Source organism: Sus scrofa, chromosome 2 (genome assembly GCF_054392235.1).
Source record: "Sus scrofa isolate SSC_HxYL_T2T_F1_AM1 chromosome 2, Sscrofa_HxYL_maternal_Yorkshire_Landrace_v2.0, whole genome shotgun sequence".
NCBI classification, from domain to species: Eukaryota; Metazoa; Chordata; class Mammalia; order Artiodactyla; family Suidae; genus Sus; species Sus scrofa.
The window spans coordinates 116,707,442-116,735,275 of record NC_139384.1 but is presented as its reverse complement, the minus strand read 5'-3'; the positions used below and the strand labels follow the sequence as shown (position 1 = coordinate 116,735,275).

The 27,834-nt window shown below is 35.2% G+C and overlaps 1 protein-coding gene across 15 annotated transcripts in view; it reads left to right on the top strand.

Annotated features, from left to right (window-relative positions):
• LOC110259429 (uncharacterized) overlaps nt 1-27,834 on the top strand; it is a 904,175-nt gene that overhangs the window by 521,156 nt on the left and 355,185 nt on the right. For 8 of the 15 annotated variants that reach the window (XR_014838422.1, XR_014838423.1, XR_014838424.1 and 5 more), the window contains one exon: nt 10,537-10,636. The exons of 3 other annotated variants lie outside the window; for them this stretch is intronic. Coding sequence is in view for 8 of the 12 variants with exons in the window: in XM_085014126.1 (XP_084870252.1) it covers nt 10,537-10,636 (100 nt within the window). In the remaining 4 variants the exon portion in view is untranslated. Of the gene's footprint in view, nt 1-10,536; nt 13,816-23,169; nt 23,264-27,834 lie in introns of those variants that run through there. 4 more of the 15 variants (XM_085014124.1, XM_085014122.1, XM_085014123.1 and 1 more) reach the window with 2 other exon arrangements.

The following is a 27,834-nucleotide window of genomic DNA, read 5'->3' as shown; positions in this document are numbered from 1 at the left end:
ATGAGAAGCAGAGTTTGAGACAGTTGAGAGTTCAGGGTGTTAATAAGGGATCATGATAGTATCAATACCTTTAGAAAAGGGGAAGAACAAACAGGGATGGGCAGAGAGAGAAGCCCAGCTGTAAATGTCCAAACAGTCTCAACAGATCCAGTGGGGACCCTGAGACTGAAATTTCTTGTTAGAGATGCCCTGCGTTGGGCTAAAATGAATGAGTTTTTCTATTTCCTATACAATTAGTCATTGGATGTGGGCCACCTCTCCACAGCAAGACTTTGGATGAAGCAGTTCACTGAAGCCAGGGCAAGCTCTGAAGGGGCCAACAGCCAAAGACTGTCTGTTGACAACCTTTGTTAATGTCTGGAAAATAAGACTGTCTTTGCAGGGAGATTTGGGGATTTGAAATGTCTCTGAGTTCTTCACAGCAGCTTTAGGGAAAGAAGAGCACTCAAGCTTGATTCCACTGTTTATGGTTTGAGGAAAGGATTCTGGAGTGCTTCAGTGAAAGAGGTTTACAGAAAGAATGACAGTGTGTTGGTTGGGAATTACAGAGCTCAGTTTCAGATCCACTGAATTTGACTGAATATTTGCAGATAACTATTCCAGTATTCATAACACCATCAACATGGGCCACATCTCTGCATATGCCAGTTAGTTTAATTTCGCAAATAAATCTCAGTTGTATAAATAAGTGCATTTAGTAATTCATAGGTCAAGGAAAGTGGTTGAAACTGAAATGCATTCACATTTATTGGAAAAACAAAGCTAAGTACATGCCCTATCTGGGAAGGAGTCAATAACATCTTCTTCATAAAAAGTTAACAGGCTAGTGTCCATAAACAGTGACATTATAGAAAATCTTTAAAATAAATGTTAATCTAAAAACACAAAATAATAAAAAATGCCCTGTATTAAGAAATAAAATTACTCAAAAAAAAAAATTTCCCCTAAAAATAGCTGTAGTTCACTGGGGCGTCTTAATACTACTGCTGTATACAAAACCATTTTCAGGAGCTCCATGCAGAAAGTGACCATTTTTTAGTGCTTTGTTGTGACATTTCATGAGATTTGGCATGATACCTTATAATAACTTCATTTTCCTCACAAGAAAAAAAAAAGAGTCTACTGCACAGTAAGAATTTGTAGTAAATCTTGCAAGAACTCAGTAGCTTGGCATTTATTGCCCACTGCTTCCTTTTGATTTAGCAGGTCTGCCCTTCAATATTTCTTTTCTCCAAATACTTGCCCAACTCTGTTTTTAAAACAATTTATACTGATGGCACATTTTACAGCCTTTGGCGGTTTGTGGCATATGTTATTGTGTCAGAATGGTCCCACTCTAGTATATTTAGAGAAACTTCTAGACATCTTTGGTAAAACTCAATTATTTTAAGGGTCTGTATCTCTAAGAAAGAAGGGCATGGTATCATCTATTGTTATTCCATGAGGAAAGTTTTCCTTTAAATGGTGCTATATATTTCACTTTCAGTTTGAAGGAAAACAATACATGGAAATGAACTTGTTGGAATTTTGGGGTTTTATTTTTGAACTTACTGTAAGTATGAATGCTAAACCAGAAAGATATGTATTTTTAAAGTAAAATACCCAATAATTTTTATCACAGGCTTGAATTAAAACATTTACAATAGAATATAAGTCCATTCTGTATTGAACTCACTCAGACTTCTTTTTGAAAGTTATTTTCTATTTGAACACACATATTTCTTCCATATTTCTAAATATCCACTGAAGTTATGATGTGTGTATTAACAGAAGATAACTCATAACAATTCAGTATTTTCCATTAAATTCTAGATGAGAGTGGTGCTAAAATCTTATCACTAAAAAGCACTCTGAATTATTGGGAACAATTTATAGATATAAATCAAGAAAATTTTGCTTTCTTAGTTAAATTTATGTGTTCTAAAATAATGTTTCTTTGTTAATTAGAAGAGTTACATATAAAATTAGAGTGCAAAAAGTACCCTTTGCAACTATATAGTGACTGTTCCTCACTACAAATATGTCAGGTTTTTTATTGTTATTTTTTAATGGTAAATGTGAATTCTGTAATTACATAGAACAGGATTACTTTAATCTGGTTTGTCTTTTAAGAAAATTAATTCAATAACTAGTTATACTTAAAATGTTCTAAAAGAATTTAAAATATGAGTGGACCCTAGATAAAATAACTAAAAAAGATGGGGGGTATTGCTTTATTCTGTGATTTTGATTATTTATTCTTTGATTATATCTATATAATCTCTTGTTTCCATATGTGATTTTTATACCATTTAGTTTGATTGGTATGTAATTTGGATAAAACATCACAGATAGTAATATGAAGTGAAATATACTGAATTTTGTGATTCCATTTCTTAAGACCCAGGGTATACTTAGTTGATGATGTGGAAATCCCTTAGTCCTAAATTGAAAAAGCTGAGCAGAATAAGGGCTTCCTTCAGACAACAGCCAACCAGCCATGGTCTGCACACTGTATTTCTTCCTCTTGAATAGCGAGGTCAGTACCTGTCATTAACTTAAGGTATAAATGGCCAGATTTTAGACAGTATTAGATATTGAGTGAGCTAAACATTAAATATATATATTACCTCATTTTATCTTCATGATAAAAAATAAAGTAGCCATTATTATATCTTTTATTGTGTGATGAGGAAAATGAAACTAAAGCTAAAGCCAGGGTTGTTTTTTGAATTCTGGTCTGCCTGAATTCAATTAGAAGGGCAGAGTGTAAGATGCACCCAGGTGACTGAGATAAGAATATTGGCTCCATTCTCAGAAACTAAATAATTTGATAGAATCTCATATTATTGTTTCCTTATCTATAGTACACAGAGTGCAAAATCTCCTCACCAGAGTTCCTGTTACTTCAGAAGTACTCAAATATTTGAGTTATGTCTTCTCATCATGTTTCATTTTTCTTCAAACACTTGCAATAATATTTGATTAAACTTATGATCCAAGATATGGGTAGAGGATTAAGAGACACAAACTATTATGAATAAAATAAATAAGCTACCAGATATATTGTACAGCACAGGGGATATAGCTAATATTTTATAATATCTATAAATGGGCTGTAACTTTTAAAAACTGTAACCATGTTGTACACCTGTAACTTACAAAATATTGTATATCAATTATACTTCAATTAAAAAAATTAATAATCATGATCCACTTAACAAATATAATTTAAAAGTTAATATATTCCAAACTATGTGATTGTATAGGGTCCAAAAATAATTTAAGATATCTTATCTTCAAAAAATCCTATTAAAATAACAGTGAAGTATTTAAAAGCTCTGATAAAAATTTCATAGCCAGTACTCATTGAGCACCTCTCATGAGAAGAACACTTACATTCCAGGGTAAAGAAAAATAGAACAAGGAAAAAATGATGCAAAAGACACATCTGACACAGAGCAATTATCCACGATGTAGAGAGAACTCTCAAAACTGAACAATAAGAAAATTGCCTACTTAAAAATGGGCTGGACAGACACTTCATCACTGAAGATATACAGATAGCAAAAAATAAGCACATGAAAAGATGCTTCACATCATGTGTCATCAAGGAGACATAAATTAAAGCAGCAGTGAGATACCCCTACAAAAACATCGATAATACCAAGTGTTACCGAAAATGTGGGGCAATAGGAGCTCTCATCACTGGTGGAAATGAGAAATGATATATCCACTTTGGAAGACAGTTTGGAAGTTTCTTACAAAATACCTAAACATACTTTTATATACCATCCAATGATTGCACTCCTTCGTATTTTCTCCACAAAGATGAAAACTTAGGTCCACATAAAAACTTGCCCATGGATGTTTATAGCAGTTTTATTCATAATTGCCAAAATTTGGAAGCAACCAAGATATCCTTCAGTATGTGTTTAGAGGAATAAACTGTGATACCCAAACAATGAAATATTATGCAGTGCTAAAAAGAAATGTGGTATCAAGCTATGAAGACACATAAAGGAAACTTAAATTCATGTTACCCAGAAGCCAGTCTGAAAAGGGTACATACTGTATGATTCCATCTGCATGACATTCTGGAAAAGGCAAAAGTATAGAATCAGTTAAAAGAACAGTGGTTTCCACAGGTTGTGAGGAGAAAAGGATGAATAGCCAGAGCACAGAGGATTTTTAGGACATTGAAAATACTGTGATGTTACTATAATGATGGCTGTGTCACTATATATTTGTCCAAACCTATAGAATGTAAAAATACCAAGAGTGACTATAATGAAATCTGTTGACTTCGGGTGATCATGATTTGTCAGTGTAGGTTCATCATTTGCAACAAATGTACTGCTTTGCTGGGGGATGTCGATGGAAAGACCGTGTGTATGTGAGGGCGGGGGTATATGTGCTTTCCCCTTATTTTTACTGTGAACCTAAAACTGCTCTATAAAACTGTCTTAATTTTAAAAAAAAGTTTCCTGCTTCCATAGAGTTTACACCAGTACTTTAGATAGTTAAAAAAATGTGCATAAATACAACGAAGAGATAGATTTAGACAAAGAGAAGTGCTATGAATCCAGGAAAACGTGCGAGGAGATAACATCTTGTTAAGACATGAAGATCAAGGAGAATCCAGCCACACAGCTATTTAGAGACTATCACTGAAGAAAAGAAATTAGGAATTATAAAGGTCTCAGTGGAAATGAGCAGAAATATGCAGATTGACGTGCATAATGGGTATCCAAGAAGAATCAAGAACAGCATCGTAGGGGAGATAATTCTTTTTTTGCTTTTTGTCCTTTTGCCTTTTCTAGAGCTGGTCCCGCGGCATATGGAGGTCCTCAGGCTAGGGGTCGAATAGGAGCTGTAGCCGCCGGCCTACGCCAGAGCCACAGCAATGCAGGATCCGAGCTGCATCTGTGACCTACACCACAGCTCACAGCACTGCCGGATCCTTAACCCACTGAGCAAGGCCTGGGATTGAACCCCACAACCTCATGGTTCCTAGTCGGATTTGTTAACCACTGAGCCACGACGGGAACTCCTGGGGGTGGGGTGGGGGGAGATAATTCTTAAACAAGGTCTTTAAGAAGTTAATCTAGAGAAGAAGGGATATGCCCTTCACTTTTAGAAGAACTCATGTAGGTACCTATAATCTTCTGGGCTGGGAAGCAGACAATAACAGGTGAATATTATTATCTGTAAGGGAAATAGAAAGTAAATTGGGCCATATAGTGAAGTATGATACATTCTATAAATAAGCTAGTGAATGATTTGAAGAAGGGGCTGGTATAAACAAAACTGCATTTCTGAAATGATAGTCTGGCAGCAGGGATGGTAAATGATTGGGTATGTGGAAGGCAAGATGGAAAAAAGTATAACAGAAAGATATTGAATTTGTCTCTTGAAAGATGGTGAGTATCATCGAGTAGAATTAAAAGGGAAGGAACACATTAGCTAAGCTTTTAAAGGAAGCTCTAATTACAGCTGGTTTTGAGAGTTGCATTTGATTTTAGAAGACAACATATACAAGGCTGCTAGGTTGTGACAAAAGAAGCAAACACCCCCCCCTCCAAGAAAAAACAAAGGATCATCAAAGTTAAATATCCTATCAAGTAATCTAAAGGCAGGAAAAAAGCTCTTTTTGTCAATTAGGAGGTTATTGATCTTTAAAGCATAAAATGTAATTGTGTGTTATAAAAGGGTTGGTATGATATGGAGAAGAAAGTATGAAAGGAGATGGTTGATTGGTAATTGTTCCCCTTAGCAAATGATGATGTCACACAAAATTGCAGAATGGCTAGGGGGGATGTGAATAAAGACATGAAGGGTGTCATTCATTGTTAACCAGAGATTCAATGAAATAACTGCTTTTGTGAAACCAGTACAGCTCTTTATGGTCAGACATATCAGATGATTTTAAATTATGAAAATGTCTTAAAAATCATACAAAATCCATACTGTGTCAATAACTGTACATTTTAATGCTTAATAAATGAATGGAAAAGGACAAATTACATTTCCTTTAATTAAATAAAACCAGTGCTACTTTATAATATTTCCTTCCAATATTTTCTCTGTGTAATTTTAAAAATAAACATTGCATAGTCATTTTTGTAATAGATACATTATCTTAATTAATCCAGTAGTTCATACATGTATGTATTGTACAAACTTACAAACTATCAGAAAAAGACTCTTCATTGCCATCTGGTTGGCAGGTTGAACAAATTGCAAAATTTAATTTGGAATCAGCTTTCTTTAGCAATCCTGATATCAACAGTCTTAGGCATGCTTTCCCAAGCTATAAGCTTTAGGATGGAGATTTGTAGGCAATAAGTTTATAACGAAACAGCAACATGTATAAAAAAGTGAGAAAAGCAAGAGTGAGGAAGAGCAGAAATTTAATTTTGAAGTAGTTTCAACAGTATCTTCAGTTGATTTCATGAGATGTGAAGCTGAGTTGGCCCTTTGGTTTTCTTCCAGTTGAGGCAAGGAAGCGGGAACTTTGTACTTCTATAATATCTGTCATTTGATATCTGCTTTGGAGTGGGAAGAAGTATGCCTGATGGGAAGGGAGTGCCTTGGCAAAAGCAACTCTTTTTGACTGAGTGCAGCTCCTCCTAGAACAGGGTCCAACTGTTAGCAGGTGGCAGGTAACACTCCTGGCAAAAAGACTACCTGGTCCCAAGGGGAAGAAATCACTTACATCATACCATCTACTACCTTTTCTCCTCATTTCAGAATCTAATTAACATAACAGCTGCAATCGTAGTCTTGTTTTGTGGGTCAGTAATGTATCTAAAAAACACCTAGAACAACTGCATATCACATAGTTATCACTAAGTATTTGTTAAATGAGTAAGTGTTCCCTCTTGATCTAATACAAAATCTAGGTTTAACAATAGGCTTCATATGCTGGCCGGAGAAATTTATCTATACTGACTTTTCTTTGATGGTATAAATCCAAGGGTCCCAGCTTCATGTCGGAGTTTTTGCTTTAACTTCCTATCTGATTGAGCTTTTCTCACCCATTCCTTGACTGGCCATTGGTTTCCAATGCTTAAAATGCCTGATGTAGGCATCTGTACATAGCACATGATTCCAAAATTAGTATTCTGACTTCCACAAATTGTATTGTGTTCCTTTTAAATCTGCATTTGTTTTAACTCATTTAATTTTATAAATATTGACTATTCATAATGGTTTTTGTAAGCTTTGTACAATATTTCAATTTGTTGTAACATATCATTTGTGGTGTGAGAATTTTTCAGAATATAATCTACCTGTGACTTCCTGGCTATTTGTAATCAGGACTCTTGGGCATCTAAACGTTCTGTTTTGTTCTTCTTTAATTGACTGGAATAGGAAAACATCACTGTTCTATGCAGATTTTACTGTTATTCTTTTCCATATATACTGAAGTCAGCTTTTAGAAATTTTATGCATTTTGACGTCCACATTATCCCTTTCTCTCTTTCCTAACTGACCATTTATTTGTTTTTATCCAATAACACAAAATTAGTAGATGCAATTTTTTTTCCATCAGAAAGCTATAGTTTTTAATAATACCAAGTGATAATTTTCATTCTTCATGTAAAAGTATTTTTTTTTATTTTATTTTTTTCCCTGCTGTACAGCATGGGGATCAAGTTACTCTTACATGTATACATTTTTTTCCCCACCCTTTGTTCTGTTGCAGTGTGAGTATCTAGACATAGTTCACAATGCTACTCAGCAGGATCTCCTTGTAAATCTATTCTAAATTGTATCTGATAAGCCCAAGCTCCCAATCCCTCCCACTCCCTCCCTCTCCCATCAGGCAGCCACAAGTCTTTTCTCCAAGTCCATGATTTTCTTTTCTGTGGAAAGGTTCATTTGTGCTGGATATTCGATTCCAGTTATAAGTGATATCATATGGTATCTGTCTTTGTCTTTCTGGCTCATTTCACTCAGTATGAGAGTCTCTAGTTCCATCCATGTTGCTGCAAATGGCATTATGTCATTCTTTTTTATGGCTGAGTAGTATTCCATTGTGTATATACACCACATCTCCCTAATCCAATCATCTGTCGATGGACATTTGGGTTGTTTCCATGTCCTGGCTATTGTGAATAGAGCTGCAATGAACATGCGGTGTATGTGTCTCTTTTAAGTAGAGTTTTGTCCGGATAGATGCCCAAGAGTGGGATTGCAGGGTCCTATGGAAGTTCTATGTATAGATTTCTAAGGTATCTCCAAACTGTTCTCCATAGTGGCTGTACCAGTTGACATTCCCACCAACAGTGCAAGAGGGTTCCCTTTTCTCCACAGCCCCTTCAGCACTTGTTATTTGTGGACTTATTAATGATGGCCATTCTGACTGGTGTGAGGTGGTATCTCATGGTAGTTTAATTTGGCAGTTCTCTTATAATCAGCGATGTTGAGCATTTTTTCATGTGTTTGCTGGCCATCTGTATATCTTCTTTGGAGAAATGCCTATTCAGGTCTTTTGCCCATTTTTCCATTGATTGATTGGCTTTTTTGCTGTTGAGTTGTATAAGTTGCTTATATATTCTGGAGATTAAGCCCTTGTCCGTTGCATCATTTGAAATTATTTTCTCTCATTCTGAAAGTTGTCTTTTTGTTTTCTTTTTGGTTCCCTTTGCTGTGCAAAGGCTTTTCAGTTTGATTAGGTCCCATGGGTTTATTTTTGCTTTTATTTCTATTGCTTTGGGAGACTGACCTGAGAAAATATTCATGACGTCGATGTCAGAGAGTGTTTTGCCTATGTTTTCTTCTAGGAGTTTGATGGTGTCTTGTCTTATATTTAAGTCTTTCAGCCATTTTGAGTTTATTTTGGTGTATGATGTGAGGGTGTGTTCTAGTTTCATTGCTTTGCATGCAGCTGTCCAGGTTTCCCAGCAATGCTTGCTGAATAGACTTTCTTTCTCCTATTTTATGCTCTTGCCTCCTTTGTCAAAGATTAATTGACCATAGGTGTCAGGGTTTATTTCCAGGTTCTCTATTCTGTTCCATTGGTCGGTCTGTCTGTTTTGATACCAGTACCACACTGTTTTGATGACTGTGGCTTTGTAATATTGCTTGAAGTCTGTGAAAGTTATGCCCGCTGCTTTGTTTTGGTATCTAAGGACTGCTTTGGAAATTCTGGGTCTTTTGCTGTTCCATTTAAATTTTTGAATTGATTGTTCTAGTTCTGTGAAAAATGTTATGGGTAATTTGGTAGGGATTGCATTGAATCTGTAGATTGCTTTGTGTAGTATGGCCATTTTTACAATATTGACTTTTCCAATCCAGGAACATGGAATATCTTTCCATTTCTTTACATCTTCTTTGATTTCTTTGATTAAAGTTTTATAGTTCTTGGCATATAAGTCCTTTGCCTCCTTGGTCAGGTGTATTCCCAGGTATTTGATTTTTTGAGGTGCGATTTTAAAAGGTATCGTATTTTTGTATTCCTTTTCTAATATTTCATTGTTGGTATACAGAAATGCGACTGACTTCTGAATGTTAATCTTATATCCTGCTACTTTGCTGACTTTATTAATCAGTTCAAGTAGTTTTGGGGTTGAGTCCTTAGGGTTTTCTATGTATAGTATCATGTCGTCTGCATACAGTGACAGTTTTATCTCTTCTCTTCCTATATGGATGCCTTTTATTTCTTTTGTTTGTCTAATTGCTGTGGCTAGGACTTCCAAAACTATGTTGAAGAGCAGTGGTGAGAGTGGGCATCCCTGTCTTGTTCCAGATTTGAGTGAGAAGGCTTTCAGTTTTTCCCCATTGAGTATTATATTTGCTGTGGGTTTGTCATAAATGGCTTTGAGACACACGGGAAGTACGCAATTCTTATTTTTATCCTGATGGTAACATATTTGAGTTAAAAGTTGTCAGGTTTTGAGAGTGACCCATTCAAATTCTGTGAATCAGTTTTCAGAATGCTATTAGAAATAAGCATATACAAACACCACCCTCATGCATCACTATGCTTGTTGGCACTAACAGTTCCCCACCCTCACATACTTACTTCTCCCACTCCTGCCCACCATAACAACCACAATACTAGGGAATCTTCCTTCATGGTTCAGGCCAGATATCAACTTGTCTATGTAATGTTTCTCTATATTGATGTGATTTGTATTGGGTTGTATGACAATGGTATTCACATCATATTTTTTATCTACATCTTTCTTAAGAATTAGAGCTCCTACAAAGAAACAAATAGGCTTAGTTAGTTTTTCTTAAGAAAACATCTAGCCTAGTCATTTGTACATAGTAGGTACACAGGTTGAGTACTGAAGACTTACCAAGCCTTCATTTCTTCAGGTGCTTTCAATGTACATGTATACATATTTTATAAATACAGAGTATCCTCTGGCTGCACATCTGCAGATGTGGAGGGATGACTGTACTGATATGTATATATCATTTTATATAAGGGACTTGAGAATCTAAGGATTTGAGTATCTGAGATGAGGCCTAGAACCAATCTCCCTCAGATACGGAGAGATGATTGTATCTCAGAATTTGAAATTTTTTTTTTCCTTTCAGATGAATGTAACCACAATGTGTAATGACAGAGGCAAAGCTTGGAGTGATACGGCTATTTACCACAGAATGCCAAGAATCAGTGTCTACCAGGGAAAGCTAGGTAAGAGTTTCAGAGGAAGCATGGATCAGGGGACACTGATTTTGGACTTTTTGCCTTTAGAATAGTAAGAAAATATATGTCTGAAGTTTTAAGCCAGTATTTTTGGTACTTTGTTGTAGCAGCTTTAGAGGCATATATTTAGTCTATACAGTCAAGTCAAACCTTGTAAATATAAAACAAATATCTGTATTTTGGTTAACAGATACATCATAGTATACTTATTTAAAGAAAACTTTCTTTGATCTAGTAAGTCTGGGAAGTACATATTATATCTCTATTTTGTGGAATATGATGGATAATTTTATGTGTCAGCTTGACCAGGCCATGGGTACTCAGATGTTTGAACATTTTTCTGGGTATGCCCATGAGGGTATTTTTGGATCAGGTTACCTGAGATTAACATTTTTTTTTTCTTTTTATTTAGGGCCACACCTGCTACATATGGAAGTTCCTGGGCTGGAGTCAAGTTGGAGCTGCAGCTGCAGGCTTATACCATAGCCACAGCAACACCAGATCCAAGCCACATCTATGGGCTACACTGCAGCTTGTGTGAATGCCAGATCCTTAATCCACTGAGTGGAGCCAGGGATCGAGCCCACATCCTCAGGGACACTATGTTGGGTAGCCACCAGGGGAACTCCTGAGATTAACATTTTGATTGGTAAAATAAAGAAGATTGTCCTTCATAATGTGAGCAGGCCTCATCTAATCAGTTGGAAGCCTGAATAGGACAAATAGAATGATCCTTCCTTGAGTCAGAGTGGAATTTCCAGCCGACTGCCTTCAGACTTCATCTATACCATCGGCTCTCCTGGGTCTTAAGCCTGCTGGAACACTCTTCAGATTTGAATTTACTTCATAATTATGTAAGCCATAATATCTCACAATAGATAGATGGATAAATCTATACGCATAAAACACATCTTATTGGTTCTCTTTCTCTGGAGAACTCTGAATGATAGAGAGATTTAAGCTTATTTTCATATATTGACTAAAAATTTCTACCATAAAGTTACTTATATGACTTTGTTAAAACCACCTTTTTTGAAATTTGACCAATGAAATGTATATTCATTGAATTCCTATAAAAATCACATCCAAGTAGTTTTCACTTGGGAAATGCACACACGTGTGTGTGTGTGTGTGTGTGTGTGTGTGTGTGTGTGTGTATTCACAGCATTGTGGTGTAGCTACAGGGACCTCGTAAAGCATTTTTGTGAAATTAATACCCCAAGTATTGTCGGCAATACCTGCAGCTTCTCAATTGCTACTCAAAAGCCACTACTGCCTGGAAGTGTGTACTAATAGCGCTCTTCCAATAACAGGATTCCTGTTTCCTGGCCAGTCCATAGTTCACTGATCTATTCTTTCTGACCAAGGTATGAACTTAGAGTATAATTTCAGTTGCTTATATGAGATATTAGAAATCAGGTCATTCAAAGAACAATCAGGACTATGGACTCCAGAGAAGCCAACAGGTACAACTTAGTGGAGGTGATAGCTGCGTATGAATTTTTGGTTATTTCAACACAATTAATAGTTGGAAATCTTTGATTAAAATAAGTAATTATATGCAAAATCATGAATGCAAATGACATGAAAGGCCACCGTGTTACTACTCATAAAAAATGGTCAAACTAAGTAGTAGTATGCACAAAATGATTGGATTTCAGTGGTTCCACAAAAACACATTCAGTTGACGGAAATGAGAATTTTATAGCAGTGATAAAATTGAATAGGTTCTGTATGCTGTCTTTTGAAGCATGAAACCCATTCATAATTATTCTATTGTTAACTGCCTTTTTTTTATTGATTCACTACTTCTGTCAGTTAATTTTTTATCTTCTCAAAATTGACTTGTATTACATTTCTAAGAACAGACTTAATAATGTACCATAAAAATATATTTACATGGTTTTATAGGATTAACTCTTGTGCTTCCTCAAAAACTTTTCTCTTTTTTCCCCCAGTGATATTATTTTTTGATATTATTTTTTTGCTTTGATTATTCACTATAAGTGCATATCCTTTGCTTTGGGGAGATTTCTGTTTTGATTGATTTCTGCTTTGAGATATGCATCTTTCTACTATCACGTTAATCCTTTTGATTAAGAGCTTAATGGAAAGTGTGGATATTCTGACCTAGGTACAGCAACTACAAAGTAGTTTGGCATTACAAAATCAAACGAGAAACCAACAAATCACCTCAATGGTTTTCATCTTCCAAAAGGCTAAGTGTGTAAATCGTGAGAAGGTAGTAAGCTTATGCACTTGAGAGAATTATAAAAATTAAAGAGCGTATTAGAAGAAAGTAGGTTGCAACTAGCTGAGACAAGTCTTTAAGAAAAATTAAAGGGAGAGATTTGAAAGTATGAATAAATTATGTCATTACATTTTGGTCCTATGTACTCTTCTCTTTAATTCTGATATTAAGTCTTGAATTAGATAACTAGTTTTAATATTGTTGATTCTCACCAGGGTATTTTCAAAATGTCTAAGTATTTAGGCTTATTTTCCAAATTAGTTACTTTCAATGACTAAACATTAATTTATTTTGGGGTACTTTTTTGTGACCCTCATTGTTGCAAATATTAGATAATTATTTTGAATGTATACTTTCTAATGTCCAAGTCACTCCATAATGGATAACGAAATGACTAATAGAATATCTCTAATTATTAAATGCGAAAAGGAAAATATTCAATGAGCTATAAATTACTGACCATTGTTATTACTTCCAGGATATATTCAGCATACATGCACTCAAGTTTTAATGTATTATGATACACAATTTTATCCTTACTAAGAAATTATAAAGGAGCAATATTATTTTTTAATAAACTGTACAAATATATTTAGGTAATTTTTCAACAAATTTAGTGGTTGTTTTAGTATCATCAAAAGTACTTTCAGGAGTTCCCGTCGTGGCGCAGTGGTTAACGAATCCGACTAGGAACCATGAGGTTGCAGGTTCGGTCCCTGCCCCTGCTCAGTGGGTTAACGATCCGGCGTTGCGGTGAGCTGTGGTGTAGGTTGCAGATGGCGGCTCGGATCCTGCGTTGCTGTGGCTCTGGCATAGGCCGGTTGCTACAGCTCCGATTGGACCCCTAGCCTGGGAACCTCCATGTGCCACGGGAGCGGCCCAAAGAAATAGCAAAAAAAGACAAAAAAAAAGTACTTTCAGAGTTTATTATCACCAGTTAGAAAACATCAGAAAGCTTTTTTCTCCATTCAATGTTAGGTAGCTGAAGAAAAAGGTCTAGCCAGAAAAAACTCCTTTTCAATTATAATGGTTAAAAACTCCTTTTCAATTATACATGGCTAAATTGTACTTTTCACAATATGATATATGAAAACTTAAGTAACTGAAGGAATGAAGGTACAAGTATTTTTCTTTGTATTAACAATAATTTGTTTAAAGGTATTCAATGTGTCAGATTTGAATTATAAGACAACACGATATGTAAGAATTGACACAGGAGTCAAGTCAGCAGAATGATAGGTGAGAAACTCATTTTGTCTTTCCCCTTCAATCTACAATCAGTAAAGCATTCATAGCTCAACGAAGGCACCTCTGCCCAAAACATCAGTATACCAAGTAGTTCCATGCATTTGTACATCTAAAAATGGGTGACTGGAAAACAGAGCAGGTGGAACCAGGGGGAACAGAAAATGTAGCACGTGCAATCCCAGCCCTCTGGCCATGACAACAGAGCCTGCAGCCTTAGAGAACCTGACTCCAGCCTCCTGGCCACAGCACTGCCCACAGCCATAGGTAAGTGGGCAACAGTGGCAGTAGGGCCTTGGACCCTGTCCCTCCAGCCACCGAAGTGCCCATGACTCAATCCTCCTATTCCCTTCACTCACACTAGCAGAGCCTGTGAAGCTTACAAATACCAGACATGGCAGAAGGGCCCATGTGATTCTAGCTTTCCCCCTACCTGTGGAGGCGGAGCCTCTGAGTCAAGGGATCCCAGACATACTGGAAGAACCCATTATCTCAGTGTCCCAGGTAGTGATGCCAGTGACACTGGAATCAGCAAGGCATCATAAGAAGCGGTAATGTGAGCATGGTGCAACACCTCTGACAGAGGTGATGTAAAGTGAAGGTGCTGACTCATATATCACCAGAAGCAAGCTCAGGTAAGAGAACCAAAAAATTTCTGCTATCATGCTGCCTACTTGAAAACAAGAAAGGCCTCTTAATTTCTAATCTGTTGAATCATTAGAATCAGGGAGAGGGGCATTGCTAATTCATATATGACAATAGAGGAACAAGTCAACAAGCACCATGAAGAATCACAATAACATTGTACCACAAAAAGAAAATGACAGAAACCAAATTTATTATGATGAAATATTGCATCATGGAATATTGAGAACTCAAGATAGGTGTCATGATAGAACTGATTGAATTATAAGAACACTCAGGCAGTTCACTGAGCTCAAGAATGAAATTAATTAAAAAAAAAACTTTACCAAAGAGAGTGAAATACTAAAAAAGAACCAAATAAATTCTGGAGCTGAAGAGCACAATAAATGAGATGATGAATGTATTTCAAAGCATTGGAAATAGAGCAGGCCATAAGGAAGAGAGAATTAATGAGATTAATGAAAGAAATCTAGAAATGATACAAGCAGAAGAGGAAACAAATTAAAAAATTTAAGAAATTATATAAGAACTATCTGACTTTTTTAGGAAGGCAACTTTAAGGTAAAGAATATCTCAGAAGAAGAGAGAAAGAAAATGAGCAGAGACTATATTTAAAGAAATAATAGTTGAAAATTTCCCCACGCTAGGGAAGGAACTGGATATACAAGTCCATGAGACTATTAGAGCACATAATTACCCAATAAAAAAAACTTTCTCAAAGGTATATTATATTAAAATTGTCAAAAGTCAATGGTAAAGAAAGAAATTTAAAGGAAGCCAGGGAAACAAAGAATGGTAACCTGCAAAGAAACTTCCATTAGGCTATCAACAGGTTTCTCAGCAGAAACTCTACAGACAAGGAGAGAGTAGAATTACATTTTCAAAATACTGAAATATAAAAACTGTCATCCAAGATTACTCTTTCCAGAAAAGTTATCATTCATATATGATGGAGTGATAAAGACTTTCCCAGACAAACAAAGACTGAGGGAGTCCATCAACAGCAGACCTGCTTTAGGAGAAACGTGGAAAAGAGCTACTTCAATTTGGTAACAGGTTCACAGTATAAAAAAAAATGGGATAATTTCAAGTAACAAAAACAAAATACGAAGAGTGCTCTTGTTAGGTGCTCTTGATGAATTGGAATTTGTATAGGTAACTGAATATAAGATGCTTCCAGTAGAAAAAGGACTATTTTATCTATGACATGTTTTATACAAACCTCATGGTAACCACATCATAAATCTAGACCAGAAATACAAAAAGAAGAAAACAGAAAAACAAGGAAGAAGACCACAAAACTAAAATGACAGAAATACAAGGTAAAAGAAAAAATGGAGATATAGAGCAACCAAAAAACAAAAAATGAAATGGCAATACTAAATCCTCATTTATTAATAATTACCCTAAATGTAAATGGATTGAATTCACCAATCAAAAGACACAGATAGGTGATTGATTAAAAAACAAAACCAAGTTATATGCGGCCTCCAGCAGACTCAAGTCTGCTATAAAGACAAACATAAGCTTGAAGTGAAGAGATAGAAGATGATGCTTCAAATGACAGCCAAGAGAAAGTGAGTATAGCTATACTCATGTCAGACAAAATTGACTTCAAGCTAAAAGAAGTAACAAGAGACAAAGATTGTGAGTGTATAATGATAAAGGGGACAATTCATCAAGAGCACCTAACAATTATTAATACACATGCATCTACCACAGGAGCACCAAAATATATGAAACAATTATTAAGAGACCTAAGGAGAAAAATTGACAGCAACAAAATAATAATAGGCCATTCTGATACACTTACATCGATGAATAGATCATTCGGACTGAAAGTTAACAAGGAAAGAACAACCTTAAATAAAATATTAGACCAGATGAATTTGAAAAATTTGTATAGAACATTTCATTCAAGTAAAACAAAATACAGGAGTTCCCACTATGGCACAATGAGATTGATGTGTCCCTGTAACAGCAGGGGCGTGGGTTTGATCCCAGGCCCAATGAAGTGGGTTAAAAATCTGGCATTGCCACAGCCATGACATAGGTTGCAATCTCTGGCCAAATCTGGGAATTCTGTGTACTACAAGGTGGCCAAAATAGAAAATACGTCATTATCCCTGACAAAGATAAAGGTAATCAGTCTTTTCTATATCTCTATAAATTTGTCTTTTCTAGAAATTTCCTGTAAATTAAATCACATCGTGTATGTCTTTTTCTGATTAGCTTCTTTCACTTAGCCAAATGTTTTCAAGGTTCACCCATGTTGTGTAGCATGTATACATACTTCATTCGTTTGTATTGACAGATAATATTACATTGTAGGAATAGACCACACTGTGTTTATCCATTAATGGACAGTTGATGGGAATCCCAGATGTTTCCATTTTTTTGTCCACTATAATGCTGCTCTGAACATTAATGTACAAGATTTTGTGTGAACATGTATGTTTATTTTTCTTGGTTATACAAGTAGGACTAGGGTACTGGGTCATCTGGAACTAATATGTTTGTCCTTTTTCAACAAATTTCAGATGGTTTTCCAAAGCAGCTTCACCTTCATTCATTCTCACTAGCAGTTTGTGAAGATTCCAGCTTTTCTACATCTTCGTCAACACTTAGTATTGTTTGCCTTTTAGCTCTTAAGATTGTAGCCCTTTTATTTTTTTAGTTTTACGGTTTTTAATTTTTATTTATTTATTTGTCTTTTTTAGGGCCACACCTGCAGCATATGGAAGTCCCCACGCTAAGGGTCCAATTGAAGCCAGAGCTGCCGGCCTATACTGCAGCCACAGCAACAGAGCAACACGGGATCTGAGCCACATCTGCAAACTATACCACAGATCACAGCAATACTAGATCCTTAACTCACTGAGCGAGGACAGGGATCAAACCTGCATCCTCATGGATACTAGTCAGATTTGTTTCCACTGAGCCACAACAGGAATTCCCTTATTTTTTAAATTTTTTATTTTTATTTTTTGTCTTTTTAGGGCTGCATCCACGGCATATGGAAGTTCCCAGGCTAGGAGTTGAATCAGAGCTGCAGCTGCCAGCCTATGCCACAGCCACAGCAGCGCTGGATCGGAGCCATGTCTGTGACCTACACCATAGCTCACTGCAACGCTGGATCATTAACCCACTAACTGAGACCAGGGATTGAACCAGTGTCCTCATGGATACCAGTTAGATTCGTTTCTGCTGAGCCGTGTTGGGAACTCCAAGATTGTAGCCTTTTTAAAGTAGACTCATCCTAGCAGGTGTGAAGTGGTATCTAATTATAATTTCGATTTGCATTTCTTTATCCGGTTGAGGTAGCCCCCCTTTCATTCCTAGAGTTTTGGTAACATAAATAATTACATTAATTATTATTACTATGTTATATTATAAAAATTATAAACGTCTAAAATCTAACAGAAGAAAGAGATTGGATAATAAAACAGTCCAACCGTATGTTGTTTATAGGAAACTCAATTCAGTGTCACTGATATGGAGTTCCTGTTATGGCTCAGTGGGTTAAGAACCTGATGTAGTGTCCTTGTAGATGTGGTTTTGATCCCTGACCTCGCTCGGTGAGTTAAGGATCTGGCATTGCCACAGCTGTAGGATAGGTTGCAGATGCAGCTCAGATATGGTATTGCCATGCCTTTGGCATAGGCCGGCAGCTGCAGCTCCGATTCAGCCCCTATCCTGGGAAGTGCATATGCCACAGGTATGGCCATAAAAAGAAAAATAAAGAAAAGAAAAATCAATGATATAGGTAACATAAAAAAAAATGGAAAAATAGATAAATGCAACCATTAATCAAAAAATTAGAAGTTACTATATTAATATTAATATATGGTTAATTAGGTTCCTATCAAATAAAATTACTACAAAGATATCTTAAATAATTTTTTTAAAAGGATCTATCAAGAAGGCAGAAATAATGACCTTGAATGTGTACATACTGAACAGCTGTGTCAAAATCCATAGAACAAAACCAGTACCACTGAAAGGAGAAATAGAAAATCCACAATTTTTGTTGGGAATTTTCAACAAATAATAAAACTACCAGTCAGAAAGCAACAAAAACATGTGGAGCAACACAGTCACCTATTAAATCTACTTGTTACTTATTGACCATCAACCAACAGCATAATAAACATTTTTCCAAAATGAAATATTCACCAAAAATAAGCCGTAGCTTGTATCATAAAATACAAGTTAACAAATTTAAAAATTAATAGTATACAGAGTATCTTTTCTGTTTATAAAAGAATGAAATTAAAATAGACAGTAGAAAAATCTCTAAACACATGGAATATTAAAAAAAATTCCAGTGAGAAATTGTGGCATGCCTGGACATTTCATTGATGAGGATATGAAGATAAAATATAAGCATATGAACAAACATTTAACATTATTAGACATGAAGGAAATACACAATAAAATCATAATGAGATTATCACTACATGGGATGAAATAAAATAACTAAAACAAAAAAAATGAAAATATCAAAGTGAAAAGGATGTGGAGAAACTGCATCACTCTTACCTTGCTGATGAGAATGTAAAATGGCACAGCCACACTCTAGAAAATATTTTGGTATTTTTTAATAAAACTAGAGCTCTAATTATAATTCAACCCAGCAGTTGTGCTATTGGTTGTTTATTCCAGAGAGATGAAAACTTGTGTTCATACAAAACCTGTACATGAATATTCATAACAGCCAATCTTATTCTTAATAGCTCCAAATTGGGAAAAGCCCAGATATCCTTCAACAGTTAAACAGCAAAACAACTGTAGTAAATACATACCATGGAATAATACTCAGCAATAACTGAGAATGATCTATTAATATACACGACAACTTGGATAAATCGCCAAGGAATTATGCTGCATGAAAGCCAATCTCAAAAAGTTATATAATGTATGATTCTATTTATGTAACTTTTGAAGTAAACTTTAGAAATGGAGAATGTATTATTGGTTGCCCAGATATAGGGAGGGCAAAGGAAGAGAAGGAAGTTATTGTTTATAAAAAGGCACCAGAGGGATCCTTGTGGTCAAGGAACTGTTTAGTATCTTGACTATAGTGGTTGATTCAGGAACCTACACAGGTGACAACATTGTATAAAACTAAACTTGAGCAAACACTGATATGATTCACTAATTTTATTTATACTTCTCCAGTTTCACGTCCCTTATTTGCCTGCGTTTGTGTGGGCTCACATGCACAAGTTTATCCTAATTTATCAGCCTCTACTTTTCCCCTTTGGTAATCATAAATTTGTTTTCTTAGTCTATGAGTCTGTTTCTGTCTTGTAAATGGGTTCATTAATTTATATTTCATATGCATTATATCCTATGATATTTGTCTTTCTCTGACTTACTTCACTTAGTATGATAATCTCTAGATCCATCTATGTTGCTGCAGATGGCATTACTTCATTCTCTTTAATGGCTGAGTAATATTCTATGGTATAAATGTGCCACATCTTCTTTATCCATACCTCTGTTGATGGACATTTAGGTTGCTTCTTTTTTGTTTAGTGATTGCCCTAAAGTTTACAATACACATTTACAATTAACCTCAATTCTACTTTCAAATAACACTATATTGCTTCATGGATTGTGTAAATACCTATAATACAATGATCCTAATTCTTCCCTCTTGCTCCTTATATCGTTGCTATCATATATTTCACTCATACATAAACATAAGCAAACATATAAAATACAATGTTGCTGTTATTATTTTAACAAACTCTTCTCTCTTGTGTATTATTATTTTAACAAACTCTTGTCTCTTGTGTCTAGCCTGTTGGTGGTGATGCTCTCAGGAATGGCTGAGACACTGCCTGGGCCCGTATTACTCATAGCGGACCTCAAACACATTTCCACCCCTGGGGCCAATGCTGTGGCTGGGTCAGCCCTTCTGTTGTTTTTTTATGATGCATATTATGTCATAGGATACATTTCAGTAAAAACCATCAGGAAGTTTGAGGAATAAAATATTTGCTCACGGGAATGTGCCTGGCATGCCCAAGGGCTACAAAGTGAGGTTGTGGGGGATGGGGGGAGAGAGGGAGAAAGACAGAATGAAGACTTACACATTACCCTTTTTTGGATATGCACACTGCATACAGAAATTCTTGGGACCAAAGATTGAACCTGTGTCAAACCGTGACCTGAGCCACTGCAGTGACAATGTTGGATCCTTAACCTGCAAAACCACAAGAAAGCTCTTAGGCTCTCCTTTTGTTAGGGTTTGAAGGTGGGTTGTCTGGGTTCCATTGGATCACTCATTATTGGCCTATTTGTAGTATATAAGAGTGGGAATTTGGGCACAGGAGAGAGGAAGTAGGGTCACTCAAGTGGTCAGTTATCTAGGTTACCCAGGGTTTTCTGAAAGGGAAACTTCATGGTTTTGGGTGCTTAGTTTCTCATCTGGTTGTTTATCTGGTAGCTGTGTCATATGGCTAGCTTTATATTTATTTAAAATTGTTGTCTTTTTTTTTTTTTAGGTCTGCACCTGCAGCATTTGGAAGTTCCCAGGCTAAGGGCTGAGATGGAGCTTCAGCTGCTGGGCTACACCACAGCCACAGCAATGTGGGATCCAAGCAGCATCTGCAACCTACACCACAGCTCATGGCAATGCTGGATCCTTAACCCATAGATCAGGGCCATGGATCGAACCCTTGTCCTCATGGATGCTAGTTGGGTTTTTTACCGCTGCGCCACATTGGGAACACTTCAAGATGGTTGCCTTTTGAAAAGAATCCCTTGGCAATCAAAAGCTTAGTGTCAGGCACTTAAAACACATTGCTAGATCATTTAAAAAAAAGAAAAACATTTTTTACCTTCACTCATTGTTTCACCTATGTTTTCTTTTTCTTTCTTGATGTAGTTCAAGGTTTCTGACCTATATTATTTTCCTTCTCTCTAAAAAACTTTTATTATTTATTTCAAGGCACCTCTTTTGGCAACAAAAGTCCTCCCTTTTTCTTTTTTGAGGAAGTCTTTATTTCTTCCTCACTTTTCAAGGATAGTTCTTTAGGGACCAGAATACTAGATTGCTGTTTTTATTTTCTTTCAACATTTTAAATATTTCACTTCACTGTCTTCTTGCTTGCATGTTTTCTTAGAGGCAGTTGAATGCCAATCTTATATATGCTCTTCTAGAGGTTAAGGTATTTTTTCCTCTGGCTTCTTTTGGAATCTCATAATTTATCTTTTGGACCTATGGTTTGATGTCTGACATTAATTTAGGGAAATTCTCAGTCATTATTATTTCAGATACTCCTTTGTTCTTTTTTCTCATCCTTCTGGTATTCCCATCACATGTATGTTACACCTTTTGTAGTTGTCCCATAGTTCTTAGATATTCTGTTATCCTTGTTTTTCAGTCTTTTTTTTTTCTGTTTACTTTTTATTTGGGGAGATTTCTGTTGAGAATTCTCAAGCTCAGAGATTCTATCCTCAGTCATGTCCAATTTACTAAGTTCATCTTAGTAGGCATTCATATAGGCATTCTTCATTTCTGTTGCAAAGGTTTTGATCCTAGAATATCTTCTTGATTCTTAGATTTTCCATCTGCCTACCTACATTACCTCTCTATTCTTGCATATTGTCTATTTTATCCATTAAAGCATGTTAATCATTGTTCTTTTAAAATCCCTTGTTTGGTAATTTCAATATCCCTGCCCTATTTGAGTCTGGTTTTGATGCTTACTCTGCCTCTTCAAATGTATTTTTTGCCTTTTAGTATGTCGTGTGTGTGTGTGTGTGTGTGTGTGTGTGTGTGTGTGTGTGTGTGTGACTGTGAAGGAGAGAGAGGGAGGGAAGGGGGAGAGAGAGAGGGGAAGAGAGTACTGGGGAAAAAAAAAAAAAAAAACGCTGCAAATAAGCTCTAAGTACTGTGTGGTAGTAAGTTGTGGGGAGAGCAGTGTTCCACTGTCCTGTGGTTAGGTCTGTCTTAAAAGACACACTAAAGTGTGTCTGTGTCTCTAGATTGTGAACATCGTGTGTCTTTCTCAGTCCCTCACCTGTTTTTTTAGGTTTGCCAGGATACCTAAATTTGACTAGAGTTGAGCATTTCTTCTTCCTCAAGTGGAATGCTAGAATCAGCTGGGTTGGATATTTCCCTTCCCCCGCGTCAAATAGGCACTGATGAAACCTCAGCAGTTTAGGTTTTAGTTAAATAGTTTCTCCTGAAGGCAGGCTTTGTTAAGAGAAACAGAAGGCTCTGGCATGTATCAAAATGGTTCTCTCCTTCCCCTCTTAGAAGAACAAGGGAATTTTTCTCCATTAATCACTATGAGAACCTGCCAGAACTCTGGGAGGTGGAACTCCTGAAAGTGTGGGAGCAACAACAATGAGTAGGTCCCTTGGAGGTTTTAATCTCACAACAGAGGCTTCAGCAACTCCTCAACTACAAGCTGGGTTTCTCTGCTCAGGTCCTTTTTCTCCTGTTTTCCGCTCTGGTAAGTTGTGATTTTTTAAATATTTTTTGTATTTGCCTGTTGTTTGTTGCACTTGGGGGGGGCAGCAGTTTACTCTATGACTTTATTTCTCTTATGGATCTTAGAAGAGTTGATTTTTTTTTTTTTTTTAGCTTGTTCAGTGTTTACTTGTTGCTAGGAGTGAGTGGCCACTTCTAGGCTTCTTACATGCTAAACTGTAAACCTTGTTTCTTTTTTAATAGTTTAAATGCACTGCTGTTATCTAACAATATTTAACAATATTAAAACCTTAGCAGCAAGGTTCACACAAGCAAGTGAAATTTCCCATTGCCTTACTATATAATGCAAAATTTAGCATTAACAGATTGTGAATTTGGAAAGGTATATTCAGGTTTGATTCAAAATGGTATCCCTGAAAAAAAAAAAAAAGAGACAAACTAGCATCCCAGGAGAAATCATCTCCAATGAAGCACTGTCCTCAGATTCATGTGACTTAAGTTTGAAACTTTGGTGAATTAAAATTTCATTATTGCCTTGTGTTCTGAAGTCATGGTAGAGATTAACAGATGCTTATATTAGCTCCCCACACCTGTAGGATACCCACAATAATGAAGTTTAAAACGTGTATTCTTTATGAGCAAAATTATCCCAATTTATTTAATTGGGTTTCTCCCCTTTCAAAATGGAGTTTCCTAACAACATTTTTTTTAATGAGGGTTAAATTACTAATGATTTAGAAAGTACTTAGCATTTAATACATAGTATTTTCCTTTCTTATATTAATACAGTGCTTCCACATATTTCCTGATTATTGATAGTACTGATATGGTTATTAATATTTAGGTTCCTGGTTCTCAGAGATATTAAGGTAGAATCTTCAGTAAATCTGCAGTAATACTTAGCATACCTGTGTTCCTTATGGAAGTCACTGAAGAGGTGCATCTTATTAGGTCCCAGCTGAGCACAGTCTGACTTACCCAATACAAAGAACCTGAATATATTAGCAATGAAGAAACTCACCTAAATCTAGATTTGATGAAAGATTTGGGATTCTTTGGTTTTTCCATTTCTTGGTTATCATTAGGATGTCCCTATAGTTAGTTTCCTTTGTGGAATTTTTGTCTAAAGAAGACTTTTATATAAAAGTTTAGGGCCATCTGATTATTTTCTGGAATAAAATATGAGAAGTTGTACTAAATGTCTTCCGTGGAAAGTGTTGCTTATCAACATCTTTCTTACTCCATCAAATGAAACAGTGCTTGATAGGTATTCAAGTTATAGATCATATATATATGTTTGTGATTTGAAACCAGATTGTTATAAAAGTACTCATGAAATTCTATTCTTATATTCCACCTACAGAACATGCTATTACATAGACAGGCACAGGTACATACTCACACAATAATACATAGAAAAACTCAAGTCCTGATATTTGCAAAGTATATGACCATGAACCAGCTGTTTAACCTCTCAGAGTACAAAATTTAATATGTCCAAAATGCAAATCACAATAGCTATATTAAAAACTTATTTGGGGGACTAGAACACCTCTCAGTCTTATATACGTGGTATATCATACATGTGGTTTCTTGTTCCTAGATTTCCAACTAGTCCAAATGCTTGAGGGTAGTTTTTGCATGGAATTCTACTGAAATTCAGTGCAAGGTAACCTAGTCCATGGTATTAAAAGTGTGTAGTTCTGTTATACACAGAGGATGTCATCTTTAGGATGTTGAAGAATCTCTTCTAACCAGAATTGAAATACATTTCAACCTCTGATCTATTTAGATACGAGCTATTGAATAGCTTTCCCCACAGATTTAGCCTCCATTTGTGAAAGATAATTCAGGAGAGGACGTAAAATAAGAAAATGCAATTTAAAACAAAATTATATGAAAATAAAGGAAAAGGTAAAATAGGCAAAACTGAAAATTCTTATCCTGTTAAAAAGAATATTTACCAAGTACCAAGTAAGTTGATCCAAAGTAAGTAAATTCAAAGATGGATAGTACATTCAAAGGTGGGGAGAGATGCCTTGGGCGATTGAAATAGCCAAGACTCTTTTTATGTGCGTTAAAGGAAAATTGCATCAATATTCTGATTATGAATTTATAAATTACTATAAAAATTCAAATAAAACAAAATGTGAAGGATATAGTAAATTAAGAGGATTTAGTAGAAAAATACATAAAAGCTACATAGAGCTAATGACTATTAACTATTAAATGCCATGAAGGCTTTAGTACGGAGTTAATTTTATTATATGTGTATGTATGAATGTGTATTTTTTCCAGACCATTTCTTTAACATAATATAAAATAGAGAATTTTAGGATCAAAATCATTTTGGAATGCGATTAGACTTGAACTCGTTATACAACATGGCCAAAACCCTTATAATGTATAGAATAGTAATATAATTCTTAATAGCTATGTGATATTCCATTAAGAGTTGCATCATACTTGAATTTTCTTAATAATTGTCTGTTTTAGTATATGAAGGTTGATTTCAAGTGCTCTGTACTAGAAACAATGGTGATGATATGGTGCCTGTGGTTCATGTCATCCTGTCATTTCCTTAGAATGAATTAAGAAATTCATAATCCTTCGGCCAAAAGTTATTTGACTTTAAATTTAAACAAACATTGCAGATAACAGTCATAAATCGATAAATGAAAGGGTAGCTAATATATATTATAAATATATAAAATAGTGTATGTTATATGAAGTATATGTAGAATTACATGTGTTTGTGTATGCAATTGTATTTTAAGGAAAGAAGCATGAAACATGATCACCCAGATGTACAATCTACTCTGGATGCTAGGATTCCAGCTGGTCTTTCCTTGTAGTATATTTAGTAAATTAAGCAAGTATTTTATATTTGTAAAAATCACCCAAAAGTAGCACTTGTAATATGCAGATTTAGGAAAACAAAGGAATGAAAGAAGTAATGCAAAACAGTGGAATAAATACATGGAAAAAAAATAGCAGATCTATTCTAAAAATGATGTAATAAACCATGCCAAAAATTTTAATACATTAGTGTTTTGTGTTTTTGCAAAATTTCAATACATACTTATTATATAAAGGTATGTATGAATAGGTTTTTTTCATTATTATAATTAGGCCAAAATAAATTTGTTTCTCTAACTTGGGTATTTTTAGCCTACTTAGACTCTGCTATTTGGTTAGATAAAACATGAGATAAAACTTTTTTTTTTCCCCTCAAAACAGCCAAATATATTAGAGAGTAAAAGAATAAACTACGGTATTTGATACACTTAGAAGCATCTTAAAAGTCGCATGAAGTAAATTAACACAAATATATTACAACATAGGTGAATCTTAGTAATTAATTATTAAACAAAAACTATTACTTAAAGCATTCTGTTCTTTTTATAAAGTTAAAAACAATAACACATATGTATTTAAGGGATGTGTTAAGAAGTAAAAAGGGCAAGCTAACTACAGGATTCCTGACATGGGTTTCTTGTGTAGAGGAAAGGCAGCACTTTGTGATGCTGCGGAGACCCAGGGCACCAAATGATCAGATGTTTTATAAGGGTTATTATCAGATTGTGCTTATATACTTGGTTATACATTTTGAACTTTTATAAGCATGGGACAAGAAGCAAGTGTTGTGATTAATTTTAGGCTATCCCCAAAGAGATAATTGTACTTTATTATTTCAGTTTGTATCTTAATGATTACTCTGGAGTCTGACATTTTTTAATTATGTGGCCCTTTTCTTTCTCTTTTGCCTCTCCTTTCCATTGTCTTTTTTTTTTAGTAAATGTTTAGTAATAACAGATTTTATTTTTTTTCCATGAAGGACATTTCCTAGTTATATTCAAGTACTGTCCTTTTTTTTTTTTTTTTTCTTTTGGCTAATTATGGCAAACTTTGGGATAAATGGACACTGTGTTGTCATTGTGAAGTCATTGACGTGGACATGTTTGCTTCTGTACTGAGGACACATCTATTATATAGCTTCAGAGGCGAGACAGTTTAAAGGTACTTCGAATAAAATAGTTTTCTTAGTTACATCAAAAAACTTATAGATACTTGTGCCAATTTATCTTTTGACTCTGAATTATTAATATGGGTTAAAAATTTCACCTTAGATAAAAATTAATCCTTGCATCCTCAAAATTTTTGGAACATACTAGAACATTTTATGTATCTAACTAGCCATAAGATATCAGTTTAATTTAAAATCACTTAACTGCATTAGCAAATACCAAAAAGGAATGTTGCATCTAGACTAGCTAAGATCTATTCATATCACAGTGTTTTTGATTTGTAACATAAGCAGTAATATACGTTCCCACAGATAGAAATCTATAGAGAAAGTAAGATAGGACATTTACTGAAATTAGAATATTTGTCACAAACAAATTGCATTTCTTTATGTGTTCACTGAGCTTAAATGTTAATGAAATTCTCCCTTTCAAATTATATCTGCAAGGCAAATATTAGATAAGACCATGTTATCAAGGATAAAAAATGATTGAATTGCTGGTTTTACACTTAATAATCTGGAACAGAGATGTAGGTCAATGGGGAAAAAGGGTATTTAAGATGTTA